Raw genomic sequence first — 13758 nt, 5'->3', positions numbered from 1 at the left:
TGAGCATCGAGCATGAAGCTAATGCATAGTCAAGCAGGGCATACAGGCTATAGAAGCTGGGGCTGGAGGACCGAGGAGGAAAATGCAATCTCGAAGAGTATGGACCGTGTAGAAATGGGGAATCTGGCCAAGATCTGGCCTGCCACGTCCCGCCAAGCTGATGCTGGTGGGAACGCATGATCGGCCAGCTCTTTCCACAAGGAGTAAAAGAGCCGTGAGAACAGCATGTGATGAGAGATAATTTTCTGGCCAACAGGAAAAGCAAGCTCAACAACCGCAAGCAGATAACTTTCCAGGCGAAGCGTTCCGTGACGTTGAATGAAGACGCGTTCAGGTTCGACGAGGCGGAGGCGGAGGCAGAGGCGGAGGAATTGATCGAATCGTAGCCGCTAAAATGAAATGAGCAGGAAGAAGCTTTTCTCCAATTAAATGCTTTGAGGACGTCAGTGAAAGGGAAGCCACTATTCCCTAAGAGGTTAGGCTGTCGATTCCCTTCAAGGGGCGAGTTTTCTTCCTCAACGCTCATCTCACTTTCATTTCACTCTGGTTCCTGCTGCCACTCATTATTCTCACTCCGTACTATCATTTCATTCCTATCCTGTTCGGATTTCAATCTACCTTTTCCGTCGGATGCAATACAGCTTTCTCTGCAAAGCAGGCCTTCGTCAGAATCGCTAGTCAATGCCTCGGCGCAGCAACTGATGCCGCGGCTCAAGTAGGTTCGACCCTTGCCCAGCTCATTTCCCCGGATCACCCTCCCACGGACCTCATCCCAGATCAGGTATGTTACACCGTTTGAGGTTCTTTTTCTCAGGCTGAGCAAAAGCGCTTGTGCATTCTCAAGAGAATAGCTAGAAAATCGACCAAATTGGACCCCCACGCTTAGGACTGTGATGCCACATTGAACACGGTGGTTGAACCTCAGGCCGTTCCTCCCACGGGCTCGCCCGGTTGGCATGGATGATATACGAAGTACGGAGTACGCTTGTTGGACTGCTGTTGTGCGGCGTCCAGGCATCTCGACGTTTTTACCATTTTCTTTACCCCGTGCTCAATGCTCAGTTCCTGAAATTGTTCCTTGTCAGCCAGTTGCATTATTGTTAGCCCTATGAGAAACACCAAGATGGTCATCACAGGTTAAGAGACGTATATACATATCTGGCTGTCGTGTCGGTAACGTTCTGGCTGACCGACACCGACAGAGCCTTATATAATACATTTGTTAAGCCCTTGGCTCGCCGTTCCTTATTAATGACCTCTCCGCAACTATTCCTCAATCTGCACTGATGATGGATCACTTTCTTTAGGCACCATTCTCCATTCATGCCTAGCAGCCAAGATGACTAAGTGTGCAAGCAAGACCTAACTTTCATTCTATGCGACAGCTTCGAACTTGCTACTGCTTAGCTGTCTCCTGCTTTTCTACTTCTGCGGATTCTACTTCTACCTCAAAGCCTGTGTCCCCCGAAGGATGATTCGATACCTTTCGAAAGAGCAATGCACTCCGACGGCAGATATTGACAACCGACCTGACCCCCATGATTGACGGCACAAGGGCTCACGCTAGCGACTGCGTCAGGCCTATTGGTGCTAGCACGCACTAACAAGTCCGCGCCTCTGTTCCAGATATAGCAACCATTTCGACCCCTCTATTAATGTAGGCTGCTTGGATTTACCTTAGTGCTGCAACTCGACAAGCAATCCTTTGACCATTCTCAGCAAGGATTTATCGAGACTACCGAACTCACTTAGATCGCGATGGCTGACCAACAAAATACGGAGAGCAACTTTCATTTCGTTGCCTTCCAAGATCCTTCAAGTGCTACGGCCCGGAAGTCGTTGGAAAAGTCCCGAGCACGTGCTCACGCTGCACGAGTTACACATTCAAGGAGAAAAGCCAAGCGTGGGCAAACGGTCGTCAAATGGATTGTCGAGGGCTCAGGTTCTCACGAGGACAACACTCAAAAGCCGGAGCAAGACAAAGTCATGGCGACTAAATTCAAGATCAGCCCGTTGTCACGTCTTTCGCAAGACAAGGTCGACCCCTTTGGGTCAAACCCTCATACCACGTTGCCGAGATATCTCCAATCAGTCCTCGATTATGGTTAGTTGACAATCTTCCTGACGGTTGCCGCTATGACTAACGCACCTGCTTCTTTGCAAGCCTATGAATGTATACATCCGAAGTTAATAACCGTCGCCTCGGCGAATGAAGTGTCGATGGTAAAGATAGCATGGAGAAGGATCGGGCAAGAGTGGCCGCTGATGTTTCACCTGCAAGTCGCCTCTGCGGCAAACCTCATCCGCGCGGACATTAAGAACGAGCGGTTTCCCAACAACATCGAGGTTCTGCGGCTGAAACACCAGGCTCGCGGCTTAGCTTTGGTGACGAAGGAGCTCCAGAACCTCAAAGGCCCGGCACCCGATTCACTGATCATGGCGATGATTATGGTGGCCAACCTGACGGATCCCAACCCGACCCAATTTCCGGAAACCATTCGCCCTTCTCCATTAGCGACCGCTCAAAACCTACACCTCTATGCCAGACTTACGGTTATTCCTTCCATGATTCAAGCACTACTGGAACTCGTCGTCAAGCGTGGCGGGATTCAAACCATGCAACAATTTGGACTCCCGCAACTTCTTCAATTGTTCGTTGACATTCCTGTCCGGTATCGTTTGAGATGCCAGCTAATACTAATGACAGCGCCGACTTGATGGTCAGCTCGAGGCTTGGTATGACCCCTTCTTTTCCGTGGGTGCTTCCACCCTTCTCCATTCTCAAAGGACCCACCTATCAGCCCGACCAGGATGCTATCATGATGTCAATGGTGATCGGTACTGGCTTCAGACAGCTCGATCCCATCGGCATGGGCCTAGCAAATGCCTTGAGAGCCGCGGGCGAGGTTACTGTCGCTCTTGACCACTACCAGCAGGGCCGACCAAACCCCCCAAACCTGATCGATATAGTTAATGCAGCAAATGAAACTCACCACAAGTTATCCGGTCTCGGGCCGAAGATGCCTCTCAATCCACAAAGGACCGACTACTTATGGAATGTTTGCCGTGTGGCCGGCCTCATCTATAGCGATTTGGTTTTGTTTCCTCTGCCACCCACGGCCGGTGTTAGACCTCGACTGGCTGGAGAACTTCTCCTTGCTATGGAAAATTTCGAAGTTTTCCAGGCGGAAGAAGCTGCCTGTCTGGATCAAGGCACTGATATGGAGGACTACACCCGTTTGCTGCTGTGGGCATTGACGCTCGGAGGTCTTGCTTCACTGAACACCCCCAACAAGCCATATTTTGTGCAAAAACTGCAGGAATATGTTGTGCGATGGCCATATATTTCCGACTGGCACGCTTACATCAATCTCATGGCTACATACTTGTGGTGGGACTACATACTCGAAGAGCCTGCGGCACAAATATGGACGGAGGTCACCTTGTCCCCTACAGATTTGTCACACCAAGGTTCGGTATTTGCAAGACCGAATCGCAACCCGTCTCCATCGGACTGGATACCGATTCCACCAGTCCAACAGAACATTTCGCCTGATTTCCATCGGCCGCCCCGTCATGGTATGCCAACACCAAGTTCTTCTGAGCAATCTCCACACCCGCCCGGGAATGTCCAAATGTGACCCTGATCGGATTTTTGAGGGCACCACAGTGTCTGCATCAAGCCTTTATGGACTTGATGATGCTGTCCACGAACACATCGGGCTGGCTCAGGAAGGGCGAATGCCCAGCTCTACACCTCAGTTCCTGCACGTCCGCCAAACCTGACTGCCTCACCATCATCTCCTGCACAGCGAGAGGCAGAGCTTGGTCGTCTTCGCAGTATAGGTACGTCACTGGAATGTCGGTGTAAGCGACCTGGGTCAGCGGAGTTTTCTGGGCGATGGTGCTATGATGTTTCAATTTCGACGCCCAATGCTTCTGTTCTTCAGCTGGCAGGTCATGATAGAACACATGCTCGGGATTAGTTGCGTTGCAGCTGCCGTCTTCCTAGAAACTCAATCTCGAGTTAATACTCCTGAAATAAGCAGGCAGCGTTTTCACTTGCCTCCTGTTTGATCCACGGAGGAAGCCGGCCACCGAGCCCACCACACAGATCTTTTCCCAGCGGCAAAAGAAATGCGCAGGCATAAAACAGTCGGACTATGCCGCCTTTTTGTCCTCGCTTCATCCTCTCAGCCTTCCCCAATCCGGTGGCTGCTTGTGTCCCTACCATCCCGCCATACGAATGCAACACCAATACAACATCTTCGCCTTGATCAACTAGTTGCTCCAGCTCGGCCCGGACATGAGCCGCGTCGTCGTACAAGGTTGTGGTTGGGGGAATGCCGCCGGTAGAAGGCTGCTGTGGACAGACCATGGTAAACCCAAGCGCCTCAAGTTTGGACTTGACCGGCTCGAAGTATACCGGACCGTGCCATGCACCGTGAAGGACGAATATCACCGGGTTAGGCGCCATTCTGGGTTTGTCGATCTTGCGAGGGACGACAATTTTTGAACAATTCGGAGGGGGCTGACGGAACCTTATATGCACCAGCGTGTCAAGCTGCTTCCTCTGTACTTCAAATATCAAAGGTCCGGAATATCGGCCCCCAGCAGCATCGAGCACCACATTATTCAGCCTTTGATGCCCGTCTGACCACCCGTGGTTTCGAATATGCGGCCGTACTAATAAGTAGTAATCATATTCAGAACCCAAACCATGCACAGCGCACACGTGATCTATGCAAGCTTGCATGTTTGCATTGGGAGACCTGATCGACACCAGGAAGCCAGTCAGGATCTAGCTACTCGAGGAGGTTTTGGATCTACGGTGCGAGCTTTTTGACGGCGGTTGGGGACGCGTGGGATCGTTCTTCTCAGATACAATTTGCCAGACCTCGGCGAGATATACTGGACGGGAGGCACTTTTGATCTCCTTCTCCCCGCCGGCGTTCGACGAGTTCGCCAGGTCCTCTTCGGAGATACCCTGAGTCAAGTGCGAGGAGAACCGGACTGTCTATTGTGTGAGTGATGAAATGCCTTGCATGTAGTGTGTGAGGGATGAGAGAGCGCATGGACATGATGCCGAGAACAAAGAAGAAACGCAGGCCATCCTATCCCAATCCCCGCTACTGCCCTCCCGATTCTCTACAGACGCCCAACCTGCGGTCCATGTCGATCCGTAACCTGTCGGTCTCAGACCTGCGATGCTCCCGGCAACCTCTCCATACATGTGCGGAGGATTCTCGGCACGTTATGGTGTTCCTCGCTTTGCGTACAGAGCAGACGAAGACTGAGTTGGCAGGCGCGGGAGATCTATGTATGTGACTTGGCTGCTCGTGTCTATTCATCGGGTGTCCAAGCTCTCATATCACCCCGTAGCCCCCTTGAATTATGTCTTGTACATCCAACCGCATAGCTCAGAACTGGCGAAGATGAGGGACTGATCAAGGCAAAAGGAAAAAGCTAAGCTCTACAGCTTGAGTTTCTTGAAGCCCCAAGTCGGCTCTCCACCCGTCTCAGTTTGATCATCGCCCCGACTATCTTTCTTCGGCTTTATTTCCTTCGTGCATTTTCGTCGTCAGAGTAGCTCCGAAGTCGACTGGATTCCCCGGTCGTTGCGTCCTGTCTCGAACCAGTTCCTTGCCGCTTGCTTAGTGAGCTTACAGGTGATGGGCCGACGACTGACGCTTCGCCAACAGGGATTGTTGTTGGTTGCTCAGCCGCTGAACCAGCGGCGGCTGCATTTCTTCTGTTTGACGCGCTTGCAGTGAGGGACTGTTGACTTGACGTCTGAGCGGTAGTGGAGTGTTGTTGCCTCGTCGAGGAGCTGGGAACAGCAGCTGGATGTTGACTTGATGGTCCCGTAATAGCTGTCGAGTGCTCATTCGACTTGACGTTTATATTTGCTTCTTCCTTTCCATGGTCGGTTGGTAGCAGTGGTCCGGCGGAGTGTGCTTTGGTGTCGGCTGCGACCGGTGGTCTCCCGGTAGTTGACTTCCACAGCACGGGCTTCCTGGATTGTGCCTTCACTCCCGCTACTCCCTTCTGAAGTCTGGAAGCGCCTCCCTCGGGGGTCGTTTTCTCCGTCTTCGCCTCCAGTTGGGGTGCACCTGGCGTTTGGAGTTCCTTTGGAAATGGTCCTGCGAATGTTGACTTGTCTAACCTAGTTCCTCCTCTGCTTGCAGGCCGTCGTTCATGTCGTGGTCCTTCGACTTTGGATTCCACTCCATTTACAGATTTGTTCTGATTCTCATCCCTATCTTGGAGTGTAATGGCTTTCATACCCGCTCTCTTCTCCGGCAGAGCCTTGTACTCTGCCGTGCTGAGCACACGACCATCACTCACTGAGATTCGGATCGATGTTCTATGTGTGGAAGGGATGCGTTGTTGTGGTAGAGAAGGTCCTGCCTGAGGGGGCGCCTGGCATGAATTGTCTCTCGTGTCTGGTTGTTCGTTGCAGACTGCGATTGGTGGCGAAGGATCGCTATGGTGGGAACTAGAATGACTCTGTTGAGTGGGCTCACATATAGGGCTGGGACGATGAGAAAGAGGCGTGTGAGAGCTCTGGGTCTCGTCAAGGAGTCCGTGCGGCGGAGTGTCTTCCGCCTGGTTGGCTAGGGTTGAAGGCGAGGTCCTAGTCGATCCTGGATCTCCTGGTTCCTGTGTAAGACGTTTAGGTTTTCGGTTACTAGGTTTCTGCGCACTTTGCTCAGGTCTTTGCACTCCTCTATCATCAAATCCCCGTGTCCGTCGACTTGGTCTTCGTTGTATCTGAATGTGGGTCAGCGAATTTTCTGAAGATTGGCGACGGTGCGGTCCACGTCTGTGACGATTGAACGCATCATGATCATTGCCCCACTGATGACTTGTATTGACAGAGTCGAAGTTACCTCCACCACGCAGAGATTCTGTGGGGTGGCGCCCTAGAAAAAATTGATCTTGGGCTTCAGCTTGCTTCGGTGATACTCGGGCTCGAAAAGCGCCACCAATTCGCTGATTCTGGTTTTGATTAGTTGCATCCTGAAAAGACTTGGACGAGGAAGTAGGCGTGTTTGAGAGCATCCTTTGGACGCTGGGGTTAGTGATTGAGATAGATGCTCTCTTGCCCCAGAGGGTCTTCGGCCGCAAAAGCCATTTTCCGATTGTGGAAAGACGCTTTCTGCTGCTCTTGGTGATGCTCTCGGGAGGGGAACTGGAGTGCAGCGGCTGCTCTTCGGCTGCTTTATTTGCGCTTTTCAGAGATGGCTTTGGTAGCAATGAAGGCTCCTTATCCGCTCCGTCCCCATTCTCTGGGTCTGGCAGTTCTGTTGAGCCCATAACGTTGGTGGAATTTCTTTCAGACATATCGACTGCGTCCTCTGCCGAGATATACTCCGCAGTTTGCTCTGGAGGTGCGATTATCCGTCTTACTCGCTGCCTCCATTCTCTGGAGTAGATGGAGCAAGGTGGGAGATTCCTCGAGGGTTGTTCGCCTCGGACAGAGAACCTAACGTGTATTTCACTCGGGACCTCTGGGACAGGTGAGATCCACTCGTTCGGTTGCGGTACACATTGGTTCTGCTCCTCTTTGATCCGTGAACATTTGAGTTGTGCTCGCTCTTTACAAGATGGCCCATCTGAAAGTGCTACACCTATATCGTCGCTGGGCTCGATCTGATTCGTGGTCTTCGTTGTGAACTCATCCTTGACGAAAGGCTTTTCGATATCGAAGCTAAGGTCGAGCGTTGAGTCCTTAGAGTCGAAATCAAAGGTGAGGTCTGCCGCTGGAGGAGCCGCAGGTGTCTCTGGTTGTCGACTTTCCCTTCGATACCTGCCACGCAGGTAGTGCTCTTTGGTGCGAGTAAATCGATCCATGCTTTCGGCAATATCGGTGGCTTCTAGGCAGGTCGCTTGCAAACCGCAGTAAATCTTGTTTAAGAGGGCAACTGGCAGGATATCTAGGGTCCAGACGAAGAGGTACAACGGCCCAATAATGGTGGCCAGAAGGACAAAGCAGATCTGGAAAGGGATATCCGCAAGCAAGAGAGACAAATCGTGGGTCGTCGAGCGAGCCCTCGACGCTGCCGGTGAATCGGGTATTGTCTGGGTCATTAGATATTTCTGCCTTGATTCCGAAATTTTGGCAATAAAGGTTCGCTGAAGAGAATTTGAGAGAAAGAGTTTGATCCCGGCTGGCTGTTTGAGTGACTGACATCCTGGATTCAAGAAAAGCGTGAAACACAGTGAATATCGGCCTGTGATATCGGGTTGCACACCAATATTCGGTCGTTGGTTCATACGTGACACTCAAACGACACCGACCGTTCCTATCCAGCCTTCACACGCTGATTGTCTTGAAGACGCCTAGACCACTTCCACCGGTGACCATGATCGTACCGGGCATTTGCGGGTGCCAGTGCAATTCTTTGCCATCTTCAACGTGATGAATGAATAATAGTTGCGGAGGGACCTTTTCGGCACCTTCACCCAAACCTAAGCCCGCTTCTCTGCCATATTCTTCATCATCAAGCTCGACCGCAAGATCCCACAGAGTTGCTGTATTATCAGCGCAGGCGACAGCCACCACGCTATCATCTGTCGGATGCCACTCTATTGAAGTGATGGGCTTCTTGTGGAAGTGAAAGTTAGCGACCGGACTCGGTTTGATCTGTGCGCCAGGTGCTGCTCCTGACTGAGGCTTCCATTGCCGCAAATCCCAAACTGCCCATTCGCCATCATCGGCACCAGTGGCAAGCAAGTGGAATGTCTGGCGCGACCAAGACATCACGTTGACATCAGTGTTGCTAATCTTCACATCAACAGCGGGTTTGCGACTCTTACTTCGCGCATCCCACACCTTCACAGTGCCGTCGGAGCTTGCGGATGCAAAGACAAATTTCTCATTGGGTGACCATTGAAGTTCTTCCACTGCGTCAGTGTGGCCGACAAATGCCCTAGTGTCGGTTACCCAGCCGCCGCCATCGGTTCGCTGTGTGCTGAATATTTGTCCAGCATTGTCACCGGAGAGAAGTCGACCGTTCGGGTGTGAGGAAGCTGGCGCCCAGTCCAATGCGTATCCTTCTGTCTTGTGCACTCGGAGCGTGCTGAGCGGCTTCGAGGCATTCGGAGGTAGTGTGTAGCCTGGTGTTGAAAGAGAATGGAGATATGGTGACACATCATGTATCAGAACCTGACCATTTTCTAGGGATGTAGCCGTCAATGTCTGAGGCATTTGGGTCATATCGGCAGCGGCAGGCGCTGGCTGGAATGCTCTAATTCTATTGGTCGTGCTTGGGAGTGGTATCGACCTCGACTCGAGCACAGGGTCAGACGAGCCCTCATCGTCCTCATCGTCGTCGCTATCGCTTTCCGAATCCGTCTGGTTACCACGATCCATCTTCGATAGACTGCTCAATCGCAAAATATACAATTCATTCTCTTTGGAGCGTGACGACTCAGCCTGCGTACCCGCAACGGCATAGACTGTCCTTGGATACTGCTTGCGATTTTCCCCCAGATTATCTCGCACAATGTCAAAAGATAGACAGGGCCACGATGTTGACATGAGGTGAAGCATCTCGTAGGTGGACGGGTCTGGCGTCAACGACATTCCAGGTTGCAATATCGATCGGCCTGGGATAAATGTTTGTTCCTTCGTGTCGACATCCATAGCATCTTGTGCCTGCTCGGCTTCTCTTTCGGCGTCTGGTCGCCCATCAACGCCCGCTTCCATGATCTCGTCTTCCGACTCGAATTCATCTTCGAATTCGTCTTCAAAGTCGAGGGTGGGGTCACCGTTTGCACTCGAATCTGGTCGCTGCCCTGCCTTGAGGGACTCTAAGTTTTCCTGGCCTTCGGCGGTTCTTTTCGACATCTTGATGAATCGAGCGTTCTGTTCACAGTGTCAGACGTAAGGTGAAGCCTGGTGGCCGCGCAAGAAATCTGCATTTCTCTCTCCGCACATGAATTTCGAAATTATTTTTTCTCCAATAAACATGCTTATGTAATACATATCACGTGTGAATGTGGGATGTTCGATGCCCGAATGCGGATTTGCGTCTTCTTCCGGTTGTGCATGAAGTCCAAGGGTCACTGGAGTCTGCTACCCAGATGCTCTTCCGGTGGAAGGGTCTCAATCTCCAGGATGAGGGTCTATAGCCGCCTCATTACCGACGCAGACAGTTGTTGATTCTGCTCCCCCAAATCAGTGAGATAGCCTCGGCAGTTCTACGGGCCTGCCCCCCGACCTGCATGCACCTCCATCCAACTAATTAATCCTCAGGTACAAAATTGCATTCTCTGCTCAAAGGTCGAGGACTGCTCTCGTAAGACTGTACCGGCAGTGGGAGACAGAAGGTTGATTTACTGAATTCTTCCTGCGAACCTTGACCTCAATCTGCATCCATACCTTTTGCCTGCGCCTGTCTTTCCTGTACCTCACCTCGACCTGAGGCACATTGAACGCACAAGTCAACACTTGTTGTGCTGCGCACCTTGCACCTCGCACCTCGCGGTCGACGGCATCAGCGACTCTGAACATTTCCTCCGCATCTTCTAAGCTCCAACTCAGTAAAAGACATACTAGGGCGATGACGGCCGTCCCCAAACGGCGCCTCGCAGCGCTGTCCAAGCAACTTGTGGAAGGAATACCTTCTGAGGGCACATTTGAGGAGATTCCTCGTATCAGACAGGTCGCAGACAGCTCAGTAGGACCAAGAGTTAAGGGGAAGGTTGTTATCGTTACTGGTAAGTCCAAAGGACGCAAAACGTCAAGAGCCCTAGCCTCCGTTAGAAAACTCGTTCTCATTATAATTGTCCCTTAGGATGCAACTCTCCCATCGGCATCGGTCGGGCGTCTGCGCACCAATACGCTCAGAATGGCGCCAAGGCGGTCTACATTTGCGATTATGATGATAAGTATTTGGAAATGCATAAGCGGGAAATGGCCTCCTTGTATCCCGAATGCGAGGTCCATTGCGTGAAAGTGGACGTCGGGGAGGAATCTCAAGTGAAAGCCGTGGTGGATCAATGCATGGCCAGATACGGCAGACTCGACATCATGTTTGCGAATGCTGGCATAGTGGGCGTGCCCAACACGTTCGAACACATCTCGAGCACAGCATTTATGAACACACTGAGGGTTAATACAGTGGGTGTGTTTCTGTGTTTCAAATATGCAGCCATCGCGATGCAGAAGACGGGTCCCGAGAAGAAATATCCGGGGGGCAGCATCATTGGCACGGCATCGGTGGCTGGAATTAGGTCGAATGCTGGGGGGACGGATTACTCGGCCAGCAAGGCTGCAGTGGTATCGATCGCACAGACCATGTCCTATCAATTAAGTGGGACAGGCGTGAGGGTCAATGCTATCTGCCCAGGCGTGATTGAGACTGGGATGACCAAACCCATGTATGATGCGGCACGAAACCGAGGCACAGAGAAGAAGATTGGCCAGCTGAATCCACTGCAGAGAGGTGCGGTGGCCGACGAAGTTGCCAGGGTCGCCTTGTTCTTAGGGAGTGACGAGGCTAGCTACGTCAATGGTCAGGCCTGGGCCGTATGTGGTGGGTTGAGTGCTGGACATCCCTTTGTCCCAGGCAAGCTAGGTTGAGGATCGTGTTAGATTTGAAACTAGACTCAGCCATTCAGGTCTTTTTGAAGGACTTCTAGGACCTTTTTCTCGTCGATGTTGTCCAAAGAAACGAGGTTCGGCTCATCTGCTTTGTTCTCCGGAGCGTAAGTTGGCACGTTGACGGGAATTTCTGTCCCATACTGTTCGTTGTAATTTTCTTCGGTGATGAATGGAGCATGTAAATTCTGCGGGCCTTCTTGCCGGACGTAGAAGGTCGGAAACTCCAGGATGGTCCGATCGCGGAGAACATCGACCAGCATCGAGTCCGGAGCAACTGGAATCAGGCATTTCACTTTGGATATCGTGTCTGGTTTGAAAAGGTAAAACTGGAGATCTTGTGACGCCTGCGGGGTTTTTGGAGGTTGGCCTTTCCTTCGCGTCGTTTCATCGTCCTTGTCGATGCCAGTCTGGTCATTACCTGATTCTTGGACAGATGATTCGGATCCTGGGTTTCCAGGGGCTCCTTCCACATTCCTGTTATGCGAGCTCTCTCCGTTGCTTCCCCGGGCGGCGACCGACTGAACAGATCTGGCGTCAGGTTGAGGAGCTGATACTGACGCTGTTTCAGCATCACTTCGCTTGCGTTTCTTGCGGTGGACGGCGTGTTTCCCAAATGCAAACAGAAAGGCTTCCTCAACCGTTCTCGACTCGAGTACATTGCAAGTTTTCTTGTCACCGTCATAACATATCCATTCAGTCGTCCACATGATGCAGCTCCCATGTCCCGCCCAATGAGACTTATTCTGTTTGTTTCTCGATAGTCCTTCTGGTGCCTTGATTAATCGTATACCTCTCTTTTCGAGCTCGGCAGAAAACTTCCGTCTAGCCTCCTGACCCTTTCGCATGATGCCACTGGGGACCAAGTCAATCCCTTTGCTTATGGTCAGTTCGTCTGCACGCGCTAGGGATCTCTCGACGGAAGTAATGAAGTTGAAGTCCTGATCGATAGACGCCGGTGTGGCCAGATCAGCTCGCTTTCGATAGGCGGTAGGGTCCCGAATGCCTGAGCACTGAGCCCAGGATTTGTGGCGCTTGACGCATGGGAGGGAGCATGTGTGAATTCCACATCGAGGGCAAGTGTATTTGATAGGATTGACGTGGCTATTCCAAGGTCACTCTGATTTAGTCTTTGATGCAACATTCAGAACAGAGGTTTCAAGCTCACCAGATAGCACAGAGATCGGTCAATATCAGGTCGCTACCCGTTTCCTGCATAGCACAATCGATGGAAGTGAAGCATGACACTGCAGTTGCAGGTACAGAGGTTATGTATTCATGGGATTTATTTTGATGCTACTCCGAGACTGCTGGGGCTGGATTTTTTGCACCAAGCCCTTTATCGATAAGCAAGCGGCACTCCAGAGTCCTGTACGTCACCGTGCAGCCTCGTTGACGGTATTATAATTAGCGTCATCTGGGTGACGAATTGTGGTGAGTGGCTCAAGCAGAATACCATTAAACTTCCTTCTCCCTAAAAGGCAACACTGGCCGTCGACGATAGTAGCACTTCCTGGTCTAATGGGTGGGAGCCTTTGGCGCCAGCAGTGGGTATAAAGACTAGGATATTGGAGTTGAAAACTGATGGCGTTGCTGCGAATGTGACAATCAGGATGGTGGGCATAAATTCGGGGACGACACGTAAATCGGCCTGAGGCTTGCTACCGATGGGTAAGAAGAGGCGAAAGGGATATAGAGCTCGGAGCAGCGTCAATGGAACTTGACCCTAATTTCTATTCTCTGTTGCTCTCTTCGTCCTCTTCTCTTTGTTGGTGCATGTGGTGCTCTCGCTGGTTCTAATAGAACCTGAAAACAAACGGGATTAGATGAGCAAGACAAGCCAAATCATTGAGCAACGCACTAACCTTCTTTACTTCGCCCCTTTTGTTCCATTGGGATCAAAGTTTAGCGGACATCCTGGCAAACCTAGGTATGTAGGTAGACAAAGGTCTATCGCTGCTGGCGCGCACTGGCACGTTTTCCAACGGATCATGTCATGGAATCTTGATTGGACGCGATTATCCCGGCAACCCCGCGGATTACCTTCGATGGAGTAGCATAGGACGACCCCTGAGGAGAGCAGCGTTCCATTCTGGAAGGATGACAAGAACCTTGATGCGCGGCAATGGACCAACAGGAACATGTTT

The 13758-nt window shown here is 51.6% G+C and overlaps 7 protein-coding genes across 7 annotated transcripts; 3 read left to right on the top strand and 4 right to left on the bottom strand.

Annotated features, from left to right (window-relative positions):
• Positions 1–1758: 1758 nt before the first annotated feature.
• Positions 1759–2109, top strand: Z519_01595 (uncharacterized protein; the record flags this gene model as incomplete). Its single annotated transcript, XM_016759352.1, has 1 exon — positions 1759–2109. The coding sequence occupies one exon, from the start codon at positions 1759–1761 to the stop codon at positions 2107–2109; it is 351 nt and encodes a 116-aa protein (XP_016624680.1).
• Positions 2110–2136: 27 nt separating this feature from the next.
• Positions 2137–3641, top strand: Z519_01594 (uncharacterized protein; the record flags this gene model as incomplete). The annotated part of the gene is made up of 2 exons (XM_016759351.1): positions 2137–2651; positions 2708–3641. 2 exons carry the CDS (start codon positions 2137–2139, stop codon positions 3639–3641), a joined length of 1449 nt encoding a protein of 482 aa, XP_016624679.1.
• A 37-nt stretch (positions 3642–3678) lies between these two features.
• Positions 3679–4477, bottom strand: Z519_01593 (uncharacterized protein; the record flags this gene model as incomplete). Its single annotated transcript, XM_016759350.1, has 2 exons — positions 3679–4008; positions 4232–4477. The coding sequence occupies 2 exons, from the start codon at positions 4475–4477 to the stop codon at positions 3679–3681; spliced, it is 576 nt and encodes a 191-aa protein (XP_016624678.1).
• A 1079-nt stretch (positions 4478–5556) lies between these two features.
• On the bottom strand, positions 5557–8094 carry Z519_01592 (uncharacterized protein; the record flags this gene model as incomplete). The annotated part of the gene is made up of 1 exon (XM_016759349.1): positions 5557–8094. The coding sequence occupies one exon, from the start codon at positions 8092–8094 to the stop codon at positions 5557–5559; it is 2538 nt and encodes an 845-aa protein (XP_016624677.1).
• A 226-nt stretch (positions 8095–8320) lies between these two features.
• Z519_01591 (uncharacterized protein) lies at positions 8321–9856 on the bottom strand (the record flags this gene model as incomplete). The annotated part of the gene is made up of 1 exon (XM_016759348.1): positions 8321–9856. The coding sequence occupies one exon, from the start codon at positions 9854–9856 to the stop codon at positions 8321–8323; it is 1536 nt and encodes a 511-aa protein (XP_016624676.1).
• Positions 9857–10571: 715 nt separating this feature from the next.
• On the top strand, positions 10572–11593 carry Z519_01590 (uncharacterized protein; the record flags this gene model as incomplete). Its single annotated transcript, XM_016759347.1, has 2 exons — positions 10572–10728; positions 10806–11593. The coding sequence occupies 2 exons, from the start codon at positions 10572–10574 to the stop codon at positions 11591–11593; spliced, it is 945 nt and encodes a 314-aa protein (XP_016624675.1).
• Positions 11594–11619: 26 nt separating this feature from the next.
• Z519_01589 (uncharacterized protein) lies at positions 11620–13504 on the bottom strand (the record flags this gene model as incomplete). The annotated part of the gene is made up of 2 exons (XM_016759346.1): positions 11620–12617; positions 13477–13504. 2 exons carry the CDS (start codon positions 13502–13504, stop codon positions 11620–11622), a joined length of 1026 nt encoding a protein of 341 aa, XP_016624674.1.
• Positions 13505–13758: the final 254 nt, after the last annotated feature.

Source organism: Cladophialophora bantiana (assembly GCF_000835475.1).
Source record: "Cladophialophora bantiana CBS 173.52 unplaced genomic scaffold supercont1.2, whole genome shotgun sequence".
In the NCBI taxonomy this organism is placed as follows: Eukaryota; Fungi; Ascomycota; class Eurotiomycetes; order Chaetothyriales; family Herpotrichiellaceae; genus Cladophialophora; species Cladophialophora bantiana.
The sequence above is the reverse complement of the archived record's forward strand: the minus strand, read 5'-3'. Positions and strand labels throughout refer to the sequence as shown.